The sequence below is a fragment of the Pongo abelii genome, chromosome 13 (assembly GCF_028885655.2).
Source record: "Pongo abelii isolate AG06213 chromosome 13, NHGRI_mPonAbe1-v2.0_pri, whole genome shotgun sequence".
Taxonomy (NCBI): domain Eukaryota; kingdom Metazoa; phylum Chordata; class Mammalia; order Primates; family Hominidae; genus Pongo; species Pongo abelii.
Genome location: NC_071998.2, coordinates 58,482,743 through 58,504,753, shown reverse-complemented (window position 1 = coordinate 58,504,753; position 22,011 = coordinate 58,482,743). Strand labels below are relative to the sequence as shown.

The following is a 22,011-nucleotide window of genomic DNA, read 5'->3' as shown; positions in this document are numbered from 1 at the left end:
TGGAATGAATTAGCTGGACCATAACGGCTCTGACTGAAGAAAAGGATGTAAAAAGCCACATCCTGGATATGTACCAAACACCATGGTTACATGGCATGTTTGTATATGTAACATTTATTTTTAAAAAAAGTCTCATAGCTTAGAAGGCATTTATTTTTGTTATATGTACAGGCTTCTGTGCAATAAAGCAACCTTTTTTATTTTACAGCTCATGATGACTTAAATGGTTAATTGCCTGATAAATATGGTCCTCTTTTATTCTTCTGATTCTATTCTTCTTTTGCACTTCATCTTTCAAGGAGCTGGGCTATTCTTAGGTTTCATTGATTGCACTGGAAGTGGCATGATGGAAAATGAAGATCTCAAGATAGTTTTCATGCAAATTCACAATGGAAGATAAAATAAAAGAGTGGCAGGCATTCTGCACACAGAGCAGGCATTTCTTTCTTGTCATTGTGCAGCAGAGGAATCAACTCAGCCTTGGTGAAACTAGAGTGATGCCCATGGTGGCATGTCAGCATCTCCCTCTTAGTGGCATCAGTGCTAGATTGTTGTTGGTGGAAGCAGGAAAGTGTTTAGTCCATAAAGTACAGAACTTTGATATCACAGAAGCTAGAAGAACTTTACTGCCTTCAGCTTCGTTTAAAGATACTAGAGAGCTTACTCATTCATTTGAGAAATATGTATTGGGTCTCTGTGTCAGGAACTGCTGGCACAGCAGTGAGATTGAAGATACAACAGTGAATACAATAGAGGGCCTATCCTCATAGAGTTTGCCTTTCAGAATGAGGGACAGACACAGACAAACAGAAAATGTCGATTGTATCAGGGAATATTGAGGGCTTTGAAGAATGAAATCGTGACCCGGAAGAGATGCTTTTAGATTGGATCATCTGTGAAGGCCTCTATCTAGAAAGGAGACACTTGGGCAGAATTCTGAATGAACTTGACGGATATCTGAAGGAAAAATATTCCAGTCAGAAGGAACAGTAAGTGCAAAGTCCCCAAGACTTCAATAACTGACATGCTCCAGAAACAGCAAGGAAGCAGAATGAGGCCTGAACAGAGTGGGCAGTAGGAAATGCAGTCATAGAGAAAGCAGGGCTGGGTCACAGGCCTCAGAGACTGTAGAACATTGGCTCCTACTCTAAGACAGGAAGCTGCTGTGAGCATTGAGATTAGGCGTGGAACCATTTGACTTTTTATGAGGATCACTCTGGCTGCAGTGTGGAAAATAGACTGGACGAGGGAGGGCAATTAGGAAGATGTCACGGTAACTCAGGAAAGCAATGGCGGTGCTTTGGACTAGGGTGGTGGCAGAAGAGAAGGTGAGAAGTATTTTGGATATATTTCAGAAGCAAAGTGGATAGGATTTTCTGATGGATGATATGTGGAGTGTAAGAGAAAGAGAAGAAGAAAGATTGACTTTAATGTTTTCCACCTGGGCAATTGGTGGACTGGAATTGCCACTTGCAGAGGTGTGGAGGTATGGAAGGTATGGGAAGAGCAGATTGCCAGGAAAGTTAAGAGTTCGTTTTGAACTCATTGTGTTTGAGAGGTCTGTTAAATTACCAGGTAGTGATGTTGAGGTGTAATTGGAAAAGTCAACCTGGAATTTATGGCAGAAGTTGAGGCTGCAGATATAAACTTGTAATTTTAAAAATGTATATTTAAAGCCATGGGAGTGAATGAGATCATTTGAGATTGAATGCAGATTGAGAAGAGATTTAGAATTGAACTCCAGGGCACTGCATAGTAGGAGGAAAACCTAGTAAAAGTGGTATCTGTGAGATAGAGTAACCAACTGTCACAATTTGCCTGGTACTGAGAATTTTCTCAGTACGTGAGACTTTAAGAGACTGGGACACCCTGAGACAATTGGTTGCCTTCCATGGGAAGAAAGTATGTCAAGGGGGAGAGAGTGAACAACTGTGTCCAATAGACCAGGACTGAGCAAAAACCATTGAATTTGGCATCATGGAGTCTTAGGTGACTTTGACAAGGCTTGTCTGTTGTGAACAGCCAAGTAAATGTGAGGACCACTCTCCAAAAGGTAGATAAACATGCATGAGGATACAGGTGCGCCACCTGGAGACATCATGCCTCTTCCCCATCCCCACCAGGAGTGGCATGAAGCCTCCCTGATGCTGTAACGAGGCAGCCAGGTCCTGTGTGACTGCACATGTGACTTGGGGCAAGTCATTTAACCTCTCTGTTTTCACTGTCCTATTTGTGAAATATTGTTTAGATTTGTGGTTTGAGTCAGCTATCAGTATGCTATCTGTATACTACACTGTGTTAGGAGCTATGTAGATTAATTTTCAACAGATATGGTTCTGGGGTTATAGGAATTTTCAATTTCAGAACAAATTGAATCCTACCCTTTGTCAGGTGAAATAGCCTTTGACATGTGTTAGAGGGCAAGGGAAATCTCAAACTTGCTTAATTTTAAAAATGTATATTTGGTTGTGGATAATTTAAGCTTTGGTGATATTTCTAATTATTTTTTGTGTGTTTCTAGTCTACTGACCAGAAGTCTGAAAAAAATAACTAAAAAGAAAGACTGCATAATAAGCCTTCACTAGAGAAGTATTGAAAATTGCTTGAGGGAAGTGACTGTTTCTTTAACCTAGTGTCTGATCGCTGTAGGACCGCAGTAGTATTTGTTGAATGAATGAAAGGAGGTGTATCAGTCAGGTTCAATCAGAGAAACAGAACCTGTAGGAAATCCATATGGATGTGTATGAAAGTATTGGCTTGCCTACTGCTGCTGTGTGGCTCCACAAGCTTAAAAGTCTGTCACAGGGCAGATGGCCAGGAAGGAAATATTCCAAACAGACCGAGCCCCTTTGGGCACAAGCTGAAGCCTGGAGTCTGAACTGCCAGAGAGCCTCTACCTTTTTAGAAAAGGCTTCCAACTGGCTAAGTCAGGCCCACCCAGGGTAATCTCTCCTTTGATTAACTTAAAGTCACCTGTTTAGGGACTTTAATTACACTGGCAATATTCCCTTCACAGAAGCACCTAAATGACTGATTATGTAACTGAAAAAAGGTGTGTGTATGCTACAAAATGGCTGCAGTCTCCCTTCTGTCCTCCAGCTCTTGCAGGAGAACTCTCTTGTAGCTCACCGTGTCTGAAAACATACTGGAAAGGAATTCAAGGAAATGTAGTTCAGCCTAGCCAAGTTGACACATCATGAAGCCATCACAAAAGGTAAAGCCTGGTTTAGGAACATTTGCATTTGCAGTCTTAAGTATTTTTGTCTTATTTTTCAAAAGGGGTTGGGCACGGTGGCTCACGCCTGTAACCCCAATACTTAGGGAGGCCGAGGTGAGTGGATCACTTGAGGCCAGGAGTTTGAGACCAGCCAGGCCAACGTGGTGGAACCCCGTCTCCACTAAAATTACAGTAATTAGCCAGGCGTGGTGGCGCATGCCTGTAATCCCAGCTATTCAGGAGGCTGAGGCACAAGAATTTCTTGAACCCAGGAGGTGGAGGTTGCAGTCAGCCAAGATCCCGCCACTGCACTCCAGCAATGGAGTGAGACTCTGTCTCAAAAAAAAAAAAGTTGTTTTGGTTTTTAATTTTTGATTTTTTCTTATGTTATTACATATAATGAATGATATGCATACTCTGAAAAATCATGACATAAAGGTGACCTTCTTGAAATTACTTTGATGTTCATTTAAACTAGTCTTTGGTCTCCACTGACTAGGAGACCACATATAGCACAACAGCAGAGAAAGCAAAACAGTTAATTTTCATGTTTGGCTTTTGAGCTTCCAGGGATCCAAGTCTTGCCTTGAACTGATCTTAGGAAATTCCTCGTTCCCTACCCGACCCTGTTTCTAAACTGCATCCCTACTGAAATGCAATGCCACTGTAACTCTCTCCAATATTTGTTTTCTTCTTTGGCTTACCACTAGATGTATGTATATATGTTTGTGTGCTTGTGTGTGTTTTGACTGCCTCATAGTAAAGCCTACTCCTGAGATTAAGACTCCTGATAGTTTAGAGAACAGAAATCTTTTTTGGTTCCTGGTTATTACTTGAATTTGCAAGAGGAACAACTGCTAGGAGGCCTAGTTAACAGTAGTTAGGGTCTCCACCCACTTGCCAAGGGCAAGACTAGTTTACACCACATTTGGAATGACCAATTTCCTCCCACTTTAGTTTCAGTGTAGAAAGAGTAGGGGAGACAAACTATTAAATGTCAACTTGGGTGTAGTGCTAGAACCATACTCAATAATGCTATCATTGCTGTTTGTGCTTACCAGCTCTTCAGTACTGGAATAGATTCAGACCTCGAGAGTTTATGACTTTATCATCAACTGGGTATGTTGCCCTTGGTACATTGCCACACAGTGCTTAATGATGATGTATGTTCTTTATCAAATTCCCCCCACCAAATAATGGCATTATTTATGTGTGAGAAAGTTGCACATTTCACCACCTCATGGTTTATTAGAGTGCAACTCCATGAGAACAACTGCCTGTGATCCTCTGTATCCCCAATGGCCAACTCAGGAGCTCAGTATGCCCTACCCAGTAGATACTCAGAACATCATTGCTGAGTGAGGAAATCAGCCGTCATTTTCTCCCTGGATAGTCTCTCCTGTAGGTAACAGGGGTCGTTATCAGCCAGGTTTTTCATCATTTGTGGCTTTGAATTTCAGGGACATGACAAGTTTGGTTTTTTGTTTTGTTTTGTTTTTTTGGTTTTCTAGAGACAGGGTCTTCCTGTCACTCAGGCTGGAGTGCACTGATGTGATCATAGCTCACTGCAGCCTTGAACTCCTGGGCTCAGTGTTTCTCCCACCTCAGCCTTTGGAGTAGCCAGGAGTATAGGTGGTGTACCACCACAGCCATCTAACTTTAAAAAAAAAAAAATTGTAAAGACAGAGTCTCACTTTTTTGCCCAGGCTGGTCTCATACTCCTGGCTCAAGCAATCCTCCTGCATTGGCCTCCCGAAGTGCTAGGACTACAGGTGTGAGCCACCGTGCCTATCCAACATGACAAGTATTATTCTCTGGCAGGAAGTGAAATTTTTTCTCACTGATGATTGCACACAAATGTCATATCTCCATGAGACTTCTACTCACTAGTTTTACGGGTCATGTCACCTTGCTTCAAACTATGCTTCAGTATAATTTTGAAGTGTATATTTCCATTGCCTCTCCTTGAGTAATTGATATTCTTCATAATAAGTTTACATTTATTATCACTTTTATTTACTTACTATTATTACTCTGAGCAGCCAATCTTATGAGAAGCTCAGAGTGGAATGTGTGGGTCATGGTGAATATATTATTTGACTCACTTCCAAACACACTTACTATTGCCTGGTGTTTTGATTATTTCAAAATATACAGATTTCTTGAAAGGCCTGCAAAAGAAAACAATCAAAATTATAGCGGTTAAGAACATGAGCCTGCCTTGGTTTGAATTCCAGATGGGCCAGTCCCTAGCTGTGTAATCATGGGAAAATTATTAAATCTCTAGCCTCGCTTTCTTCATCTGTAAAATGAGCATACAGGCTGAGCATCCCTAGTCCGAAAATGCAAAATTCAAAATGCTCCAAAATCTGAAATTTTTTTGTGCCTCCATGACGCCACAAGTGGAAAGTTCCACACCTGACCTCATGTGATGGGCCACAGTCAAAACATTGTTTCATACACACAATACTTTTTTTTATTTGTATAAGTGGTACAAGTGCAGTTTTGCTACATGAATATACTGCATAGTGGTAAAGTCTGGACTTTTAGTGTCTCCATCACCCAAATAGCGTCCATTGTATTCATTAAGTAATCTAGCATCCCTCACCCCCTCCCACCTTCCCACCTCTCCAAGCCTTTCATGTCTAGCATTCTATGTCCATGTGTACACATTATTTAGCTTCCACTTCTAAATGAAAACATGTGATATCTGTCTTTCTGTTTCTGAGTTTTTTCACTTAAGATAATGGCCTCCAGTTCCATCCATGTTGCTGCAAAAGACATGATTTCATTCTTTGTTATGTCTGAATAGAATTCTTCAGGCACATATTTATACAATATTAAAAATATTGTATAAAATTACCTTCAGGCTATGTGTATAAGGTGTATATGAAACATAAATGAATTTAATGTTTACAGTTGGGTTCCATCCCCTGGATGTCTCATTTTGTGTATGTAAATATGACATGATACGAAAAATTCAAAACTCTGAAACACCAATTGAACTCAATTTGCAGTAAGAATGCATACCTCACAGGGTTATAGGGAGGATTGAGTGAGACAATCCTAGTCCAATTTCTTTGCACATAGTAATGCTCAATAATTATTACTTAAATGGGTATAAAGTTTATAGTAATGAGGTTGGGGCTGGAAAAAATGCAGTTTCATAATTTCCTATAGAAGTCATTCAATCCTGACTCTAAACTCTGTATTCCATGTGGTGGTTGGGTGGGGTGGGAGAGTCCTCTTTATCCTGTGGGATTGGTCCTATGGAGGTGTCTGTGGCAGATTGGCAGATGCATTTGTCTTGTGCATAGATGGTGTCTGTTGTTTCCTCTGGCAGAGTTCATCAGTGTCCTAATGCAAACTTAGTCCTCATCTGGCTCCTGCACAGGCTGATCTCTGGCTCCTTTAGCCCCTCATGATTCCTGTTGTTTCATTTTGAGAGGGACCCTTGTAAGGACTATAGTCCTCTCTTCAGCTGACCTTCAGGTCCCCAGTCAGAACCAAGGGAACCAACTCTGTCGCTTCTCATAGCACCTGGAAACTAGGAAACGAGGGGAATGCTTTGCTCTCAGCTACTGAGGTTGTCCTGTCACCTTCTCTTCTACCCTCCTTTGCCATAGCACAGGATAATGTAAGTCAGCAATCTCATTACTCGGTATATAGCCAGAGGAATATAAATCATTCTACCATAAAGACACATGCATGTGAATGTTTATTGCAACACTATTTACAATAGCAAAGTCATGGAATCAACTTAAATGCCCATCAATGACAGATTGGATGCAGAAAATGTGGTACATATACACCATGGAATACTATGCAGCCATAAAAATAATGAGATCATGCCTTTTGTGGGAACATGGATGGAACTGGAGGCTATTATCCTTTGCAAACTAACGCAGAAATAGAAAACCAAATGCTGCATGTTCTCACTTATAAGTGGGAGCTAAATGATGAGAACTTACCAACACAAAGAAAAGAACAACAGACACTGTGGTCTACTTGAGGGTGAAGGGTGGGAAGAGGGAGAGGAGCAGAAAAGATAACTATGTGGTCCTGGGCTTAATACCTGGGTGATAAAATAATTGTACAACAAACCCCCATGACATGAGTTTAGCTATGTAACAAACCTTCACATGTACCCCCAAACCTAAAAGTTAAAAAAAAATCCCAGACAGGAAGTAGGGCATATTTTGCCTAATTTGCAGCTTCATCCTCACTCCCTAACTTACGTCACTCATGTCTCCTCCATCATCAGGGACAGCAAGAGTGGGGAGGGGACGAGGCATGCCACATCTCCATTCTCTGATCTTATTTCCTCTTGCCTCTTCAACAGCACTTTGTCTCTCCTCTTCGACTTGAAGCCCTTACTGGTATATGATTTCAAAGGGATGAAAAACCGGTTTCGTTAGTACTTCCCTTGGATCTGCCCTTGTCTCCCATCAAGGCAGTGCAAGTAAAGAATCCAAGATATTTGTTTTGTTGGTCCACTGGAGGGTAGAGGTAGAGAAAAACAGTAACTTCCCCACCACCCCCAGCCCGCCTTGGGCTGATGACTCCAAAGACTCTGCCATAAATGAACACTTCATAGAGCTGCTATTATTATGACACAAATCTACTTGATCTAAGTGATTCTTTTACTTTCGTAAGGTGGTCATTCCTAAGTCTTTGGATTTCACAGAAAAGAAAATATATTTTAATTGAAGACTGACAAAAGTTGCCAACTTTTAATTTTATCAATTATAAGAACTATTTTTATAATTACCATCAATTTCTATTATTTCTTTCATTCCCCCTCTTTCCAACTGTGGAAGGTAAAATTGAAGAGCAAAGAACACTTATTTCCAAGTGAGTAAATTTAGCTATATGAAAACTCAGCAGATTGCCCTGAGTTTGCTTGCGTAGCTGCAGTCCAGTGGAAATTTCTTCCAGACCAGCACCAGTCACCCCGGTGACATTTAGAAATCACTGCCCTGGATTGTTTCAGCCACCGAAACACTCGGTGTTCACTGTCAGCTATGATTATATATGAAGTGCTTTCGAGAACCAATGTATAGCATAACTTAGGCCAAAAGAAACACTGTGCCTAAATACTCAGCCAAGGAGTGTTGAGTTTGCCTGGATTTCTGGAAAATTGTCTCCATTCCCTAGTTCACTATATTTGGGTAAACAAAACATGGCCTCGGAGAGCTTTTGCGGGAGAAATTATAAAAATTCAGCAAAGCTTTGTGATCTCATTTTGGATCTCCTCAGGATTCCTCATCAAGTTGCAATTAAGGAGAGAAAAATTCTGCCTTGGGGTGTGATTTTAATTGCTCATCGTGTTATGACGTGACTTTCTGTGCTGCATTTTTTTCCATATCACTACTTCTGTGTTTGACAGCTCCTCCAAAGAGTCGCTCTGTTTTATGCCAGGAGTGAAGTACTTACTAAGTCAAAGGAAAGGAAGGCAAACATCTACTATTGCCTTTGTGCTTTTACCAGAAAACTGGGTGAGAACCTCCTTTTCCTTTTCCCTGCCCCTCCAGCCTCAGTTTTATGACCCTGTGGAGCCAGGGGACTTTGAAGGACTTCTGATGACACACCTGAACAGCCTGGATGTGCAGCTTGCCCAGGAGCTTGGGGACTTCACTGATGACGACTTGGATGTGGTGTTCACGCCAAAGGAATGTAGGACTTTGCAGCCCTCTTTGCCAGAGGAAGGGTAAATAGTTTTCTAAAATGTAGATGTGATTGGGATTGTCATGATTTTCAATAAGTGAGTGGGGGAGATGCCCTCGATCTGAACTTAAAAATAAAATAAAATTACTCAATCCATTTAAATGTGGGGGACAGCTATATGATATCATCACCTAAGTATAGATAGTTTTTAAATTAGTTTGGCTAGAGCTTTTGAAAAGCCATGTGGAGACTAAGCCAGTGCAAGGGATGCAGGGGAACCAAATGAAATGCTCAAGAGGAGGTTAAAAGTGCAGGCTCTGGAGCCAGACCACCTGGCTGCCAGCTCAGTGACCTTGGCTGAGTCACATGACCTCCCAAATCCTCGGTTTCTCCATTTGTGAAAATGTCAGGATTTTTAATAATAATTACTGAAATGCCTCCATCCAGAAGCATTTTAATTGCTTACAGTTATGAGACTGGATCAAGTTACAAACATAAGGTAAACCCACATTTATTGAGCATCTACTATGTTCTGGGTACTGAGATAAAAAGATGAATAAGTTAAAGTCCCTCCTTTGAAGAAAGTGTCATGCATTGCTAAAACAGTGGGGAGAGCTCTGTAGAATAAATACGTGAATAGCTAATTAGGGCTTGAGTTTCTATAGTTGGCTATTCTGTATGTTTATAGGCATGGGCATTAGCTTTTCGTATCAAACTAACTGTGGAATTGTAGCTAAATGAAACTCCTGTTGGTTCCAAAATGTAAAAAAATAATGTCTCTTTGGAGGTTTAGGATAAACTTTTATTTACATTTATTTTAAAAGCCAAATTAAGATTCATATCCTCCTGGACAGGCTCCATCTTCTCGTCTTCCCCAGAAGGTCCCAGAAAGAAGAACCTGACACACAGCCCCTGCCCTCTTTACTCTGAGATATTCTAGTTCTATTTTGGATTTTATTTCATCACAGTTTAAGGAGGTTGAATGATAATGGGGTGGTATTATTGTGAACTGTTGCTCTCTTGTTCAGACAGTTCTCACTTACATAGGAGAACTGACCATATGTGTAGCTCCGATGTTTTAAAAATACACACTTCCCAGGAAACAAAAACATTGTCATTTTTGGGAAACATACTCCCCCATTTTCAGTCCATTTATTCAGGTATGAATTTAATGTAAGTTAACACCTACTATTTTCATCTTTAGTGAAGAATCATTTAATTTATTCCTTTATGTAAAATTTATGGATGTTTCCAAATATGGTGAGAATCTTGGGAAAAGCTGTTTAAAATGCTTACAGTAGCCAGTCACCCCAGCTCATTCCTGTGGTCCCAGCTACTCGGGAGGCTGAGGCAAGAGGATCACTTGAGCCCAGGAATTTGAGTTCAGCCTGGGTAAAATAGTGAGACCCTGTTTCTTACAAAACAAAAACAAAAAACAGTACAATGAATTTAGAGGAAGGAGAGTTTTTGTTTTTGTTTTTTTTGAAATTTGATAAGGAAGATAATTTCTTTACTTAGCATCAGTTTTTTAGTATACTATTGCCTTGTCAAAAGAATTTATAGGTAACATACCTGTCTGATGACTTTAAGACAACCTCTACTATTTCAGTTGTTGCCAAAAAGTCTTCTGTATAATTAAGGCAGAGGAAGGTATCATCATCACACCAGAGTAAACAATAGCTGACTCCTGTTGAACACCTTGTGCCTAGCCCAGAACTTTATGTTGAGCTGTGATGGCGTGGTAGTGAAAAACATGAACGCTACAGTTGAGCTGCCTGGATTCAGGTCCCTGCTCCACCACTTGCTGTGTGACTTGGAACAAGATCCTTACTGTCTCATTTTTCTGCAAAGTGAGAATAATAGTAATGCCTACCCTATGGTGCTGTTTGAGAATTAACTGAATTAATACATATAAAGTGATTGCCTCAGTGCATAATGCACGGTAAATGCTACCTAAGTGTAAACTATTAATATCATATATGAATCTTACTATGTGCAAGGCAGTCTTCTAAGCACTTTGCACACTAACTGATTTAATCTTCATCAAAGCTGTCTACTAAAAGGGGCACTCTTACTACTCTAACGGCTTTAAGGAGAGGAAACGGAGGCACAGAAGGGTTGAGTGACTGGCTCATGGTCACATAGCTATAAGGGATGAAGCTGGGATTTGGGCAGTTAGGGCCCAGAGACTACATGTGTAACCTTTACAATATTTCATCTAATACTAACAGCATGTCTCTGTTCTTACCTCCTTATCACAGATGAGAAAATTAAGGCTTGTAGCATTTAAGCCTGTTTATTTCTGGTACTAATGCATTTGCAACAATAGCAAAAAGCTTTGCTACAATTATTATTTCTGATTTCAAGACTCTGAAGCACTTGAAGAGTATTGCTCATGGTGCATTCCTTAAGCAGACATGACAGGAACCAACTGAATTAATGATCACCAACAAAAGCCAGTGTTTGCAATTTCGTCAAAGCATAAGACAACGTTCTTTTTCCTGGCTTTCAAAAAGGAGAACATGCGTGTCCTAACAAGGTTACACATGCATAAAAAATACGTCCAAATTACCCTGTCAGAGATAGGTATTTATACTTATTTTCCTTGTTTTGTATTCGATTACAGCTAGTTCTACCTGTCTTGTGTCAGAATGCCTTCGGGGATAGTTATAATTTAACATGATTCTGTATAATAAAGAAAACCCACAAAGCAAAAAATGCCAACATGTTTGTCTCATCAAAGTAAAAATGTTTATTGCCCCAGGAATACTTTAGACATTTGGAATGATTGGGCAAGAACATCCTAAGCATTCTCACTGATAAGGATTTAAATTCATGTCATGTTCCTTGCTCATGATAAGGGATTGTTTTGTTGTTTTACCCAGTAATAACATGTGTTTATTTCATTTTCTACCTCATTAGGGTTGAACTGGACCCTCATGTCAGGGACTGTGTTCAGACCTACATCCGTGAGTGGCTAATCGTGAACCAGAAGTAAGTTACTTTTTTTCCGCTTTTTGTATATAAATATTAATTTTATATTGTTAGTTTTTAAATATTTCTTAATACTTTGAACAGTTCTAGGTTTACGGAAAAATTGCATGGAAAATAGAGTTCTCATGTACTCCTTCCTTATCCCCACTCCGAATCACACACACAGTTCCCCCTATTATGAACATCTCACTTTAGTGTGTTACATTTGTTACAATGGCTGAGCCAATATGGATATGTTGTTATTAACTAAAGTCCATAGTTTACATTAATGTTTACTTTTTGTGTTGTATATTCTATGGGTTTTGACAAATGTGTAATGACACGTATATGCCTTTACAGTATCATACAGAATCGTTTCACTGCCCTAAAAATCCTCTGTGTTCCACCTGTTCATCCTCCCTCCCTGGCAACCACTTTCGTTTTTTACTGTCTCCATAATTCCACCTTGTTCTTCAATGTCTTTTTGTGGCTTGATAGCTCATTTTTTTTATTGCTGAATAATCTTTCATTGCATGGCTGTACCATTGTTTATTTATCCATTAACTTACTGAGAAAGAAAGTTCTATTTTAAACATAAAGAATAGACTGCAAGCTTGCCCAATCCCTAGCCCGTGGGCAGCATGGAGCCCAGGATGACTTTGAATGTGGCCCAACACAAATTCATAAACTTTCTTAAAACATTATGAGGTTTTGTTTTGCGATTTTTTTTAAGCTCATTAGCTATTGTTAGTGTTAGTGTATTTTATATTTGGCCTAAGATAATTCTTCTTCCAGTATGGCCCAGGGAAACCAAAAGTTTGGGCACCTGGAATAGAGCCTTTTTGTTGTCTTCTAATTCTGATGAATTCCTAGGGGGAAAAAAATTAAGTGAATTGAAACCTGGCCTCAGATTCAGAGGTGGCATTTGAGTTTATGACCAAGAAATAAATTACTTGCTGGCCTTCCAGTAAGGGATCTTTCTCTCCTGGATTAATCAAACCTTCTGTGACGTTGTCCTGAGCTTTTCCTCTCCATGCCGTGGACCTGGACAGCACTCTCTCATGAGAAACATCTATGCACACTGAAATTCTCAACCTGCATGGGTGTACATGTTGGGGAGTGAGATGTGGACTGTCTACAGATTAGGGCACACCCCACTAGAGACACATCACAGAACCTTTGACAAGACATTAGTAGTTTAAAATTCTGATAGCCTCACTCCTCCTATACCTCAGTAAGAATTACTATTCTGTGGGGTAAATGATGAAAGACTTTGAGGATTGGGTTTTATCTAGCTCCTGGAAGGGTGCCATTGAGTTTGTGCTGAGGTTTTCTGGAGTAATGTCAATATGCACACATTTTCAGCAGCAGAAAAAGAGAAAGCATTCATTTTTAAAAGTTATTAAGAGAAAGTTAGATGCCAATCCATCATCTGTTCTAATATGAATGGAAAACAAAGTTTGCTGGGCAGTCAAATAAAATTATGGTTTGCTGATAATAAATAAAAGATTTCGGAACAAGTTGTTCTCAAGTTTTTAAATGCTATCATTAGAGGTACTTTCTGGACATTAAAGATCTAAAAAAAATCTGAGAAGGAACAAATAGAAAGGTCCATTTTGATACATTTGGTTTTCAGATTTATTTTCTATTTCGGGCTTGTCCACTTTTTCATTTCTCATGGCAATGCAAGCTTCTTGGAGTAGTGATTTTTCTTGATCTTGCACAAATGTAAAAGAAAAAAAATGACTCTTTTTGGAATACTCATTGAAATTTTAGAAATAATTATGAAACACAAATCATTCAGTTTCACTCTAGACAGATAATCATCATGAACATTTCATGTCTGTCCTTTGAATAGTGTTGGGTTTTTTGGTATATGTTTGTATGAAAACTAAATAAGATTATAATATCATTTTTGTAACGTGCATTTTCAGTTTTCACTGTAAAGAGTGATTCTCTTCCTTTGCTATTAAATATGCTTCCTCAATACAATTATTAATGATTGCATAATATATTTATACCAAAATTTATTTAACCAATTTTAAAATTTAGGTGATTCCTTACTTTTCAGTGTTGTGCTTAAAATGCAAAAACATCCTTCTCGCTAAAAATTTGTACATATTTATGATTTTTTCTTTAGAATTAATTCCTACAAGAGGAATTTCTATGTCAAAGCATATGCACAAATTTAAAGATTTGGAATACTAGATCAAACATTATGCTGGGCACAGTGGCTCACATTTATAATCTCACTCAGCACTTTGGGAGGTTGAGGTAGGAGGATCACTTGAACCCAGGAGTACAAGACCAGCCTGGGCAATATACAGAGACCCCACCTCTAAAAAAATTTTAAAAAAAATTAACTGAGTGTGATAACATGCACCTGTAGTCCTAGCTACTCGGGAGGCTGAGGCAGGAGGATCACTTGAGCCCAGGAGGTCAAGGCTGTAATGAGCGATGATTGCACCACTGCACACCAGCCCAGGCAACAAAAGAAGACCCTATCTCAAAAAAAAAAAAAAAAAAAAAAAAAAATAGGCCGGGCACGGTGGCTCATGCCTGTAATCCCAGCACTTTGGGAGGCCAAGACGGGTGGATCACCTCAGGTTGGGAGTTCAAGACCAGCCTGACCAACATGGAGAAACCCCATCTCTACTAAAAATACAAAATTAGCCGGGCATGGTGGTGCATGTCTGTAATCCCAGCAACTTGGGAGGCTGAGGCAGGAGAATCACTTGATGCTCTAAAAATAGCTATACTGGAAGGCAAAGGTTGTGGTGAGCCGAGATTGCGCCATTGCACTCCAGCCTGGGCAACAAGAGTGAAACTCTGTCTCAAAAAAAAAAAAAAAAAAAGATTATTGACACTACATGCATGAATCCTCAAGAATATTAGATGTTATAATTTATCAACATTTCCAATTTTAATTATTAAAAGGTTGTCTTTTATTTTCATTTTCTTTTACTATTAGATTAGGCATCTTTCTTCTATATATTTCTTGGCCATTTTTTATTTTTCCTGGTGCTCTGCTTATTCATGAAATTTGTGCATCCCTATTAATGTATTTGTCTAGTCTGATTTATTTTTATAAGCACTTTATTTGTTAAAGATATTAACCCTTGTCTATCATGTATTAAAAATGTCTTCCCCAGTATGCCTTTTGTCTTTTAAAGTTGTTTTTAATTTTCAACATTCAGAATTATTTTTGTCATTAAATCTATATTAATATTTTTCCTTATATTTAATTTTGGCATCATGCTTAAAATTTGATTCACAAACTTATTATTATTTTCTAAGAGTATGGGATTAAAGCATTAATCCAGACCATTAGCCACTTGACTGTTGCTTCTGTTCCTTTATGAGTCTCCATTTGTTTTTATCTTTTCTATAGAAGCAATGGTTATCCATATATTTATTCTATGCAAGTTTTTGCATCTTGTTCCCCTAAAAAAGAAAGGAATATCTGTTTTAACTTTATGTTTGGCAACATTCTAGGGATGGGATTACCATTGGCCCAGTTCTCTGCACCCCTGTGTAATGGAGCAGTTCCCTTCTCAATGGTCACCTAGTGGACAGGGAGAAGTGTACAACTTCAGAACTCGTCAAATTCTGGCAAGCTTTCTTGTAGAAACGTTGCATCTCTTTCTATCCCTCTGCCTCATTCTCTTGCACTCTGAATCTAACACTCTGCCCATGAAAACTACAATTCCTGGCACACACTCCTCCCAGGGATCATTCTGTCTCTATGTGCATCTGTCGTATTTTATCTGTGGGGAGAATCCAGTACACTATTGCCAGATGCCCTTCATCTCCCAACCTCACATAGTACATTTTTAGCTTGTTGTTTTCTGTGAATTGTATCTGTATTGTTTTAGAATGATGGTAGAAGGAAAAGGACAAGGAGAAGGTGGTGATTCATATAAATGAAACCAGATGGAAGCTGTGATGCCTTCATAGATAAGCCACTATTATGAAGAAGGAGAATTCAGATCTCTGTATAGATACTGACCAGTGACTCGTGGGCAGGAAAGTGTGCAACACCTTCTTATCTTTATTCAGTGAGTTCCCCTTTGGGGAGACAAAGTTTGGTACATCCTTCTCTTTCTAGCTCCATCTGATCCACAGAGGTTCTGTCCAGATTCAGGCATTAAGTTATCTCTTCATTCGGATGAGTTTCCAGTTTTTCTGTGTCTTCATAAGTGGTTTACTAGAAAGTCGGAGGAGGATGCAATAGGGGTTGCTGGCCATTTCTTAATTACTGATTGATTATTTAGCTCTCCTTTAATAGGTTATGTGCCAAATAATGTATGATTGTTTTGAAAGAAATCAAGTAATATGGAGGTGCATTAAGGAAAAGGCAAATCTCATGCCTCACTACTTACCAGCATCCTACCCTTCCCTTAACTCACTCTTCACTGCGTAAAGCCCAGCTGTGTAGCTTCCAGATCTTTTCATACCCTCACAAAAAATATTTGTCTATTTTTATTTTTCACATAAAGATATATGTATTAATGTATGTATTTATATATTACAAACATTTCTTTAAAATAACTGTCCATGTCAGAGCTATATCCCATTCTACTGAAATGCTGCCTAGTATTCAAAGGGTGAAGGAATGTGTCATAAGTTATTGAAACTAAATGACTATTTTGGTTGTCTCCATTTTTCATAACTGCAAATAATACTGAAACAAACATATCTGCACATTTGCCCCTACACATGTGTGTGAATATTTCTGAGGGTAGAAATGAAGCCAGTGCACATGGTGTGCTCTGATAGATACTGCCAAATTCTTCTCCAGAAAAGTCGTGCTATTTCATTCCATTACCAACTGGGCACAAAATTGGCATGTTCCCATATTCTTGCCAGTGCTGGATATTATTTATTAAAATTAAATTTAAATTCCTCCAGTTTTCTTTATTATTTTAATCTGGAAGCTATTACACCTACTTTCTGAATACAGTTTCCTATCACCAAGTTTCCTTTCCTTATGTGTTATAAAATCCCAGTTAAATATGCACTTAACCATACAACCATAAGTCCCACTCTTGAGTATTTACATAAAACCTACATGCAAATATAGCAGTTTAGCAGTTTTATTTGTAATTGCCAAACCTGTATAGCAGTTTTATTTGTAATTGCCAAAAACTGGAAAAAAACCCAGACTGTACTCAGTTGGGCAGTAGATAAACAAACTCTGGTAAATCCATACAATGGAATACTACTCAGCAGTGAAATGGAACAAACAATTGATATATACAACAACATGGATGAATCTCAGATACAGTATGCTAAGTGAAAGAAGCCAGACAAAGGCTGGGCGTGGTGGCTCATGCCTGTAATCCCAGCACTTTGGGAGGCTGAGGCAAGTGGCTCACTTGAGGTCAGGAGTTCCAGACCAGCCTGACCAACATGGTGAAACCCCGTCTCTACTAAAACTACAAAAATTAGCCAGGTGGCACGTGCCTGTAGTCCCAGTTACTGGGGAGGCTGAGGCAGGAGAATCGCTTGAACCCGGGAGGCAGAGGTTGCAGTGAGCTGAGATCATGCCATTGTACTCCAGCCTGGGCAACAAAGCGAGATTCCATTTTAAAAAAAAAAAAAAAAAAAAGAAGAAGAACCCAGACAAAAAAGTTAACTGCATGATTCCATGTATCTGATATTCTGGAAAAGATAAAGCTACAGGGATGGAAAACAGGTCCATGGTTACCAGGGTCTGGGAGTGGGGAAGGGGACTGACTACAAAAGGACATGGGTGTGTCCTTTGCGCGCTGCTGGGACTATAGTGCCCATGATGTAAAATCTGCCCTGGACCATTAAATTCAAAGAAATCAATTCCATTTATCCCAAATATTCCCTCCAAGTAAAATACTTTGGTAGCATATATAATAATAATTCAATAAATATTAGCTATTATATTTATTAAGTAGTACATATCAGAAAACATACTTATATTAGCATGTCAAAGGAATGAACACAAAATTCTCTCCCATATATTGAATGCACCATGGAGGGGGGGACCTGCCTTCCTCTGGAGGACCATACTTAATGAAGCCACTTTGCCTTATAAGGACATGCCTTTGTTATCCAGAACCATGCAGTCAAACACTGATTTAGTTAGCTCCTTTATTCCTCAATTATCTCCTTGCTGATATTACATTTCTCCATAATATCTAGAGATAGCCTTTTATGTCCTTGCTAGCTGTGGTAATGGTTTTGAATCCCGCTTAGGGGGTAGAGGAGTAGAGTAATGGCCGCTTGTGTTCCCTCCCACCCTTATCATTCTATAGGGCATTTGCCACTCAAGTTCTATAATTGAGACATTTAAATCATACAAATAATGCTGCCCATGAAGGATAGAGGAAATTTTTAGATTTCCTTTTAAACCTAACAGAGAAAGATTAAGTTACACAAAAATGTAAAATACATGATCTCCAGTACATTGGAGGAAATGTATTTTCTTACTTGGAATATTTGTGTTACTTAGACTGGAAGATTTATTAAACGATTTCCATTCTATCATTCATGTCTGCAGCACCAAATTTGGTGTCCTTGTTCTAAAAACAATAGTACTTTTCTCCCCATGACTTTTGAAAATGATTACTGGTTTACTGATTAGCATGGTGCCATGTTTGCTTGTTTGTCCCACCTTTTATCTGCATATTTTGATAATGTTGTGTGGATTAATATTTGATGACATCCTTTGGGTGATATTAACGATTTTAAGCTTTATTTCTTCTGTCATTTTCTCTAAATGAACCAAAGAGGGATAAACTTCAGAATGTTTTTGATGCTTGTTGGAGAGCTGAACTCTTAAGCAATTAAACTTGTTTACATACTATATTTACTCTTGCCGCGGAGACAGTGAAACCTTTCATGAGTGTTATGGGCAGCATCATAAAAGCCTTTAGACTGTTTTTCATCTAGGGTGATTAAGGTAATTCTGAAGGAAGGTCGAGCTCAAGGAGAGCTGAGATATCAAGGAATGGGGTATCATCTGTTTTATTACTCCATATTTTACTCCCAGTGAACTGGTAAACAATTAAAATTCAAACACATCAGTGCATATAATTCAGTTACTCCCAAAACACCATAAAAATGTCTCCCTGATCAATAATTGCTTATTATGACATGCATTTGTTGTGCTAGCTGTCAAGGTGCTTAGCTATTTGCTTTCTAAAAGTATGAAAAGCACGCCTGGCTCATCAGCCTATGTGGTAACAAAGAGCAATCCAGCTGTGGATGTCACAAAGCCACTCTTGACCTGTTGTGCATAGACTCCCTCCCCACAAATCCAAACCCACTAAGACTCTCCAGGCTCTGTTAACACACACCAGCCTGGTTCAGCTTGGATGCCCTCCTCACACCATATGGGTTCTGATTTTCCATGCCAGGCAGTCCTTCTTAAATGGATGCATCCTCAACGTGTTTGGGCTTCAACTTCCTATTCTGGACCTCCTTGGCTACTCCCTACCCCAAGGCATGGAGGGCTGCCTTGTTCTGATGCACCTTATGATTTTAGCACCAAATTGTACAGGAAGGGAGAGAAGGGAAAGGAGAAAGAAGATGTGAAGGAAAGAGAGGGTAGGGAAGAGGAAAAAGAAGATGAGGAACACATATTATTTTCTAATCCTCACAATAGGTCCTCAAAATGAGCAACATATCCCCCTATTTCATACTTGAGGAAACTGTGACTCGGGGAGACTAAGGCACTTGCCCAAGGTCTCTTAGTACATTAAGGAGCCAGCATCTGCACCCAGTTCCTTCTGACTCTAGAGCCTGGATTCTGCCTGCTCCACCACACTGTCTTTAAAGAGAATGCTCTCAAAACGTGCTTGGTCTTTGGATTGTCTCAAATGTGTTAGAATAGTGTTTTAAGAAAAGGAATGCAGATCTCCTGGGAAGCAAAAGGTCTAGTTCATTTCATGAGAATCATTTTCCTAGCCATTGGCCTACTTCCCCATTTTTCTCCTGTCTGCATCTAGGTGCAACAGGAACTTGGCTTTATTTGACTCCATTGCCAGGGTGGGGTAATGAGGCTGGGACTCTCTTGTAGCCAGTGGCAGTAAGCCAGCAGTCTCACTGCCTACCCAGTGATGGTTCCTTCTGTGGCCAGCACTTCTGGAATGAGTCATCTTTACATGTTTGCCAACCCTTGTCCTCTCCTCCCCAGCCAGGTTCACCCTTGCTGCTGTCAGGGAGCTTTGAGACTTTCTGAGATTTTTAAATGGGGAAGTAGATGTTAAACCTAGTATGAGGAAGAGAGGGAAAGTTTGCTCTGGTTTCAAACACACAGTCATAGAAGATGCTAGTCTTAATGCTTTCCATAACAAAAATCCTGAAGGCTTAAAGTGTACATATTGTGAACTGAACTTTTAACACTATTTTGTAACTAATTTGTTAATGCCTATTTGTCATTGACTGTGGGGTCCATGTGAAAAACTCCCGCAAACACTCTAACAAAATAGAAGACAGAAAAGAAAGCAAGCATCATTTGTGTACAATAGCCAAAGAACAATAGCCAAATAAATTTGATGGTCCCAAAAGTTAAGCATCTTTTGAGAAGAAAATTTGATTTTAGGGCCGGGTGGGGTAGCTCATGCCTGTAATCGCAGCACTTTGGGAGGCAGAGGCGGGTGGGTTACCTGAGGTCAGGAGTTCGAGACCAGCCTGGCCAACATGGCAAAACCCCGTCTCTACTAAAAATACAAAAATTAGCTGGGTACGGTGGCGCATGCCTGTGATCCCAGCTACTTAAGAGACTGAGACAGGAGAATTGCTTGAACTCGGGAGGCGGAGGTTGCAGTAAGCCAAGATCATGCCACTGTACTCCAGCCTGGGTGAAGGAGCCAGACTCTGTCTCCAAAAACAAAAACAAACAGAAAAAAAAAATTGATTTTGATTTTTTCAGATACAGTGCATGAACTTTTTATCATAAAATATTAAAGCTGGGGAAAATATCTTAGAATTCACCTCATGTTCATGCTTTACCCTATGAAGAAATAGAGGCACAGAGAGAAATAACTTGAGGATAATGGAAACAAGCACACATCTGTAAGTGTGTGTGTGTGTGTGTGTGTGTGTGTCAGAGAGAGAGAGAGAAAGAGAGATGTTCCCTTGTAAGTAAACGCTCGTGGAAATAGCTGCATTTTATTATAACACAAAAAGTAATGCTAAAGCTGATATAGTTCTGGTTGCTAAGCCTCATACACACAAGGTCTTTAGGTAGCTGCTTCCTGATTTTTATTTCTGTGGCCCAAAAAGGTCTCCTTGTAAACCTTCGTGTCATATCATACTAAACCTTTGACATCAATACCCTTTAAAATGTACAGGTCCTTTAAAAAAAAGGCAAAGGGCAAATACTAATGTGGGAAATTTGAATTTTAATTAACTGTTTGTTTCAATGTTAGGATAAATTAATGTTAGATAAATTCTTTGGTAATTTTTCCCCCTAAAATTGGATTTTTCAAGAAACATCACTGGTTCAGTATATTGTTATTTGGGGTAGCATAATTTTAGGGGATAACTTAATATTTGCCTATATTTGTCACTACTTTGAGTTGGTTTTTGTCCCCTGACCCCCAGCCAGGATGTTAGATCACACAGATTTTTTTTTTTCTTTGAGCCCTTAGGGAGAGTCCAAAACAGTCACTTTATGTACTAGGAAAGTTTACCAAGTCATCACACACAGATACGTTGTTGCCTACATTTATATTTGTGAGAGCAATCCTCCCATCTAAACCTCCCAAGTAGCTGAGACTACAGGCAGGTGGCACCATACTTGGCTAATTTTTTGTGTTTTTTGTAGAGATGCGGTTTCACCATGTCACCCAGGCTGGTCTGAAACTCCTGGGCTCAAGTGGTCCTCCCGCCTTGGCCTCTCAGAGTGCTGGGATTATAGGTGTGAGCCACTGCACCCAGCCTGTACATTTTCCTTGAAATCCTTATTGAATGTTTAGTCTTATTTCCTTATTCAGAGTTCACCTTGTTTATTTTTTTTTTTCATTTCCCCAATTTAGCCTGCTTTTCACCCAGCCCTAGCAATATAGGTTTGGGTCAGAGAAATTCAAGTGGCCAGGGGACGCTAAAGATGGCCCATTATGGCCGGGCACGGTGGCTCACTTCTGTAATCCCAGCACTTTGGGAGGCCGAGG

The 22,011-nt window shown here is 39.5% G+C and overlaps 1 protein-coding gene across 3 annotated transcripts in view; it reads left to right on the top strand.

Moving 5' to 3' along the window:
* DOCK8 (dedicator of cytokinesis 8) overlaps positions 1-22,011 on the top strand; it is a 249,849-nt gene that overhangs the window by 63,962 nt on the left and 163,876 nt on the right. For all 3 annotated transcript variants that reach the window (XM_024252561.3, XM_024252560.3, XM_024252563.3), the window contains 2 exons: positions 8,752-8,927; positions 11,807-11,878. In XM_024252561.3, the coding sequence (XP_024108329.3) occupies positions 8,752-8,927; positions 11,807-11,878 (248 nt within the window). The remainder of the gene's footprint in view (positions 1-8,751; positions 8,928-11,806; positions 11,879-22,011) is intronic.